This window comes from Cyprinodon tularosa, unplaced genomic scaffold, assembly GCF_016077235.1.
Source record: "Cyprinodon tularosa strain WSP-4 unplaced genomic scaffold, ASM1607723v1 ctg253, whole genome shotgun sequence".
Classification (NCBI taxonomy): Eukaryota; Metazoa; Chordata; class Actinopteri; order Cyprinodontiformes; family Cyprinodontidae; genus Cyprinodon; species Cyprinodon tularosa.
In genome coordinates, this window is record NW_024038941.1 from 280329 (window position 1) to 287518 (window position 7190).

General features: G+C 35.4%; 1 protein-coding gene across 1 annotated transcript; it reads left to right on the plus strand.

Annotated features, from left to right (window-relative positions):
- The first annotated feature begins 351 nt into the window (after positions 1-351).
- Positions 352-6983, plus strand: LOC119785646 (5' exonuclease Apollo-like). Its single transcript, XM_038288391.1, has 4 exons — positions 352-722; positions 4094-4259; positions 4585-4767; positions 5938-6983. Exons 1-4 carry the CDS (start codon positions 525-527, stop codon positions 6591-6593), a joined length of 1203 nt encoding a protein of 400 aa, XP_038144319.1. The 5' UTR covers positions 352-524; the 3' UTR covers positions 6594-6983.
- Positions 6984-7190: the final 207 nt, after the last annotated feature.

A 7190-nucleotide genomic window follows, 5' to 3' on the forward strand; every position in this document is an offset into this window, starting at 1 on the left:
AATATCTGCACAGTAGAGAGCAAATGGAAGATTGCAAACTAGTGGACTTGGTTTATTGCACTTGCAATGCAATAACATACTAAATATATATATATATATATATATATATATATATATATAATTGAAATTAAACAGACTACACTCGCCAGAGGGTGGTGGTAGTGTGACAGTACCAGGTGTTTTACAGGTGCATGTTTAACTATCCCATAAACACAATCTGTACCAGATAAAAAAAAAAAAAAAAAAACAGGAAATGGATCGCTACATGCGCTTTTTGAAGATAACGAAACTAACCACTCCTATCCGTATTCAGTCTATAAAGCGTTTCATATGCTTTCGACAAGCAGGAAAGTGAGGAGTTTGCTCTATTAATATTTCTGCGTTTAATATTAGCTAATAAAGTCAGATACTATTTAAACACCGCCAAGCAGACAGGTAGATTTTTCTGTCTCTATATTTCTGAAATAAACAGTTAGATAGCGCGTTGATTCGGAGGCCCACCACAGGCGACTCATAGAGAAACAATGCCTTATAATGGACATGTTATCCCAGACACCCCGCTGGCTGTAGACTTTTGGTATGTGAAGAGATGTCCCCATATCCGACTTTTCTTCCTGACCCACATGCACAGTGACCACACCATGGGTCTGACATCCACCTGGAGCCACCGCCCCATCTACTGCTCCCGGATCACTGCAGACTTGCTCAAGCTCAAACTGGAGGTAAGAAGAAGAGTTTCTGGAAAACAATATTCACTTAAAATTATTATTTCACTCAGGATCTTCCATCTATTTAAGGGTAATTCTTTAACTATGGGCGCATTTTTTGTCCTTTGATCATATTTCATGAAATAAAAAAAGGCACATTTCACACCTTTATAGTTATCTTTACAATGAAGCTGTTTTAGGACATTTGTTTTAGTAGTCTGTGATGACTTTTTCACCTTTTTTCATCCTCATTTATATGTAAATATTGACGTTTTGTGCTTGTCCCACACCCAGACTTCTGATCTTCAATGATAAAAATGAATAGTAAAAAAAACATTTTTTCTAATGTTTTAAAATATAATTGAATAAAATATCAGTAAAGTAATCAAACTATAATTGGAGTATTTAATGTCATACAACTTTTTATGTGATTTTCTAAACCAATTGTAGTTTTCCCGCACTATTGTCGTAATTTCCACCACAACACTGTAATGTCCCTTTAAAAAGTTTATAAGAATCATTGTTTGGGTAGTTACTATGGAGATGAACAGTGAAATCACAGCAAAAGCCTTATATGGTGGGAATCACAGTACATATTTGTAAATCTGAATACAGGTTTGTGGATTTTTTTTTACACATTTTCAAAAAGGATTACACACAGTAGTTTTACACATTTGCAGATTGTTTTACAGGGACACAAATCTCCTCACACATTTACAGTTTCAAATCCCACTGCACACACACAAATCGAAATACAGATACACAACTTGCAAATAATAAAGCAATAATTTTGGCCCCATAGAAAAACAACCAGTGGTCAGTACAAAACCAGACTTCCCACATCACCCGGTCACTAATCTGACCAGAGCAGACAGGGGATCTTACTACTGACACCACGCGATCAAAACTGCGCCTACTTACCACACTCCAGCCCATAATTATGACATCATTACACAGTAATAAATACCCATCAGACACTGATATAAGATATACACTACATCAAAACACTCAGTAAGACAACAGAAGGTTACGATTACAATATTAAAATGACGATTACTGGACTAAACAATGCGCATAGATGTTTATGAACGTTCACTGATTAAACCAAGATGCACAGATAAGTAAACAGAATCACTGACAAAAGTAATGGATTTCTGATTGTTGTGTTGTTTGCTGAACAAAAAGGAGAACCAGAATTAACTAAGCCTGGCTGTTAGTCTGGTCTAGAGCAGGATAGAATAATTTCACTGGTTTCCATTTTTATAAAACTGAGCTGTGGCTTAATTAAGGCAGAATATCTGACACATCCCAGCTTAATCCTTTATCTTGGTTTTGTGAAATAGGCTTCTGACATTCATCTATATTCTGGTCCAGAAACACAGTTCTGGACAGACTACCATCCGTCTTCTGTTTGTTTTTAGCAGAAACAAACAAGACTATTTCCTTTGCAAGAGTCTAGTATAAACAGAGTATTTGGATGTGCTTTTTTCTATATATATATATTCTTTTTCTAGATATAATAAATCCACTGCTTGGATATATTTCTGTTTTGAAAACAGCATTTATATAACTTCTGTAAACTAAGAGCACAACTCATATAGAAGGAAACAGTTTTAAAACTACAGTTTGAAGAAGCCATATATGACTAAAACACTCACTTATATCTGAAGCTGCACATTAAACTAGATTGAATCCTCACAAGTAAAGTATTTATTTCTTTTCATGTAAAGATGTAAAACATACTCTAACTTAAAGTTTCACAAAAGTTTAAGACACAGTTTTGGTCTTAACCTTTTATAGGGCACTTAGTGAAATGCTATGGAAATCAACATTTCAAGCCAATAGTGTTATTATTACCTTTGTAACATTAAAAAAATATGGATATTTTGATGGCAAATATTAATGTTAATGTAATAACAAGAAAGGCCAACTTGCCCGAATATATTAAGAAAAATAACAAAAGTGCTTCTATAAGAAATGTATTTAAAAGACAATCTGAGAGTAAAAGAAACATTGTTTGGTCCAACATAACCTTAGAGGCATTAATGCTGATACTGGCACTTACATGTTTTAGTTTATAAACCTAAATATAATTGTTAACTAGGCTTATTACATTTTTAATTTTAACTTTTCATTTAGCTTTTCACCATTTTTTTTGACTTTCCGTAAAAATTCAAAAAATATCCACTGGACTTGGTTTTCAAGATTTGTGGATATTTTTTGAATTTTTACGGAATGACTTTGACCTGGATGACTGAGAACCTTCATCAGCATATTTTTTGACTTAACTTTTTTTTTTCAACTTAATTTACAGTAGGTAATATATCATCTAATTCAGGCATCCCCAAACTCGGTCCTCGAGGGCCGCTGTCCTGCAGGTTTTAGAGGTTAGCTGCTGATTATAATTAGCCTGGGTGCCATTCCGAACTTAGTCCCGCCCACAAAGTTTGAGGTTGGGAAGTTCGGTCTGGCACTGCTCCATAGTAGTCGCCCACTGTCAGGCGATCCAATCAAATTGTCAGGGCGGGCTTTATACGATGATAGACAGATGACCAACAGTAACGTTATCAACCACGTGACCAATGCGCACTTGGGTGACAACAATAATGGCTGCCGCTGGAGAGTTTAGGTGAGTAGATTCTGCTATTAGGTCTGTTCTAGAAGATATCGACAGTAAATTAATTTTAAAAGAGGAACAGAGAAACACGATCAAGTCTCATCTTCTTATTATAGGCGTGCAACTGCACGCTTTGATTTTTGTGGACAACAACTATGCCTTGCTTAACATACGTCACGCACTCCGTTGCTCTTATTGGTTGTAGGTGTATCCAATTGAGTGCAGAGACATTTTTTTTCCTGGTTCGTTCGAAACACGCCCCATAATCACAGCTCTATGGAGCAGTATCAGACTCATATTCTGACTAGAATTGAGTCGGACTACGTCAGGCTAGATTATAATGGTTGCATTAGAGCAAAAGCCTGTTAATCAGCTTTCAATTAAAATCAGCTGTGCTGGAGCAAGGAAACCCCTAAAACCTGCAGGACAGCGGCCCTCGAGGACCGAGTTTGGGGATGCCTGCTCTAATTGGTCAATTCATTTTTATTTTATTTTCATTCAAACGACCATTTCATTTTCAAGGGTCAAAGAGCTTTTACATAAACCATCTTAGCGATATTTCCAAACCATTTAAATACAACCTTCATCTAATTATTTTGTGTGTTTTAATGTATTTTCACAAAAAACAGTAGAACTGTGAGTTAAGTAGAATATAGCACATTGTACACATATTCTAACCATTTTTTTTACTACATATTGTTAATATCTTTTTAATTAAATTTCAAATATCAATATTCCCCCATCATTTATAACCTCCTTTCCTGTTCAGGTTGAAGATCAATGGATCCATCCTCTAGAGCATGGTGAGCCCTACCTGCTCCCAATGGATGAAACTGGTGAGCAGAAGCTCACGGTCACACTGATAGATGCCAACCATTGTCCAGGAGCAGTCATGTTTCTCTTTGAGGGCTACTTCGGCTCAATTCTGTACACTGGTCAGTCTTTTCTAGTACGCACAACTTGATTTCATTCTTTAATAATGCCTTTTTTTCTTCCTGTCTAAGACTCAACTTATGCTAGGTTTACATTTAACATTTTAATCTGCTTATTGCACCAATTATATTAATGCTCTGAACTTCCATATCAGTGTGTTTTTTTTTTGCACCGTTTTTCTCCCATACTCTTTACATTTGATCACTGCTGCACTTTATGTAATGGAAATGTTCATTTACTGTCTGAAAAGCTATACTAAACAAAATTTTGTTTAATGACAATAAAAGTAGTCTAAGTCCAAAGTCTAAGTTAATCTGCTTTCTTAAGGTGATTTCAGGTATTCTCCTTCAATGCTGCGGGAGCCATGTTTAATGACCAACGCAAAAATTGATATTCTGTATTTGGATAACACCCACTGTGACCTACGGCGTACTCTGCCATCCAGACAAGAAGCCACACAACAAATCAAAGAGATCATCCATAGCCACCCTGACCACAATATTGTGATAGGTAAGCTTGCATAGATTATAAAACAACATTAAGGCCTGGAAAACTGTTAAGCCAGAAAAAAAAAAAAAAAAAAAAACTTAACTTTGGTTACACAATTTCCAAAAGCCTTGAAATCCTTGTAAAGTTTTTACAATGTTTCATGATACACCAAAAACATGAGTATATGATCTTTAAAATATTTAAAATTTGACCTTTAAAGTGTTAAGTTAACCCACATCTCTCATTCAGTGCCTTAATTCACCTTTACCTTTGGTTGAATTGTACACTTCAGGGTTTCTGCGAGTCATTAAAAATCATTAAATTATCATTTTTGAAACTAAGGCCTTAATTGGCATTAAAATTAATTAAATTTTATTATTGTGGCATTCAAAATGCTTTATTAAAAAAAAATAATAAAAAACTATTTTTTCAGGTATAATTATATTGCGATATATTTGCACAGGACTGTCTCTGGTTGATCGTAAAGCCGCATGTTCTGAAAAAAAGCTTGAGGCGGAGAAAAACCTAGAGAATTGGACAATGCAAATTTCAACAAAAGTGACTGGAAAACAAGGAATTCGGAACATGGCTGCAGCCGGTCCATCGTAAAGATGACAAAAGATGTTTATATGAGAGTCATGGGTACTTGTTGATGGCATTAAAATTATTTCTAAGAGCATTAGAAGAGCGTTAAAAAGCATTAAATTAGAGTTACTCATTCCTGTATAAACCCTGCATTTGTTTTTTCTATGCCTCTTTTATGATTGTATTAACATTTTACTTAATCCATTATATCAGTTTCAAAGAACTATGAAGTACTTGTAGCCTCGATTTTACAATAGAGATATCTTACATCTAGTCTTCAACTTGGTGAACAAACAAAGGAAATCATAGATCTTAGTAGTAAGCTTCATCTGCAGATAACATTTTATTTCAGTTGTTTATGTTTTTAAAATTAGAAATAAAGTTAGTATTCTTCATTGATTATCTGCTACTTACTGTGCAAAAAAAACAAAATAGAGAAAAAAAATCATTGTGCTGTTTTTTTAATCCTAACTATTTTAATTTAAACTTTCTGATGCTGACAGAAACCCTGATAAATAAAATAATTAGCTTTTTTTAAATGGAGACTTAGTAAAGCCACATTACATTAATCAAAATCACAGACTTGTATATTTTTTTGTCTTTCAGGCTTGTATTCGTTGGGTAAGGAGTGTCTGCTGGAGGACCTGGCTGTGGAATTTAAAACCTGGGTTGAAGTGAGTAATGCGAGAATGAAGACTCTCAACGTTCTTAAGGTTCTCGACGTCTTCACCACTGAGCGAGGGGCAGGCCGTATCCGAGCTTTGGACCGGCCCACTATTTCTTCTAGGGAGTTGTTTGAGTGGAACGAAGAACAACCCACATTGGCCATCTTACCCACTGGTAGATCCATTCATTCCAACAATCCTAACATCTACATTGTGCCCTATTCAGACCACTCCTCCTACGAGGAACTAGAGGAATTTGTCTCTTCACTCAAACCTTCCTCTCTTAAACTGATCGTGGAAGGATGTTTACCTGAATTTTGGTCGGCCTTACTGCCACACAGGGAATGCCGTAAAATCCATATGCCAGACTCAGTGCGACGGTACATGTTAAGAGAGCCTGGAAAGGAGCTCACGTCCTCAACATATCAGCACCAACAACCCAGCCTTTTTTGGAGAAAGCTCAGAAGACTTTCTGCTCCCAAAGGAGTGATATTTGAAACTCTTGTGCAAGAATCGACAAATGACGAAGCCTGCAAGGCAGAGAGTGTGGAGCAAGATAACTCTGATGATGATTCTGACTGTATTATTGTTGAATAGGGGATAAAACTCCCCCCCAACAAAGAGAGGGAAAGGAATGCTGATCAACTCTATTGAAGAAGTGTAAATGGAAATGTGATAAGCAAATAGTAACCAAATTCAGAATATTTAACCATTCTGACCTGTCTTATAAAATATGTACTAGTTGGATAAGTGTTTTTAAACTTATACTTAAAAATATTTCCCATAATTTCGGGTAAAAACAGCTACCCTCCTGGGTAGATTTATGCACTCGAGAAGTCAAAATTAACCAAAAGAGGGGTAAATATTCCTGATTCAAGCAAAAGTTATTTATTGAGATTTTTTCTGTAACTTGAGGCAGTAAACTGTTTCCCAAAATAAGAGATAGTCTGATACTTACATCAGTTTAAATCTATAGCTCTCTTGCAATATATGGATGTTGCCTGTTACAGGTCATCTTGCCTGCATTTTGGCATCTGATTGTTTTTACATAACTTACATAAATGGATGTGCTTAAGACTTAAGTAACTTTGATTAAAATCAGTAATATTCAGTTATTTTTGAGAAGTGGTTTATTATTTTGATAGAACATTAAGTATAATGCCACCCAAATAATCTTGTGGCCTGCTAGCTCTG

Excerpts from the sequence above, each read along its gene's own strand:
- LOC119785646 (XM_038288391.1), top strand. The coding sequence starts at position 525 with ATGCCTTATAATGGACATGTTATCCCAGACACCCCGCTGGCTGTAGAC. Across the intron at positions 723-4,093 it reads TGCTCAAGCTCAAACTGGAG|GTTGAAGATCAATGGATCCA; the intron begins GTAAGAAGAAGA and ends TTTCCTGTTCAG. Across the intron at positions 4,768-5,937 it reads TGACCACAATATTGTGATAG|GCTTGTATTCGTTGGGTAAG; the intron begins GTAAGCTTGCAT and ends TTTGTCTTTCAG.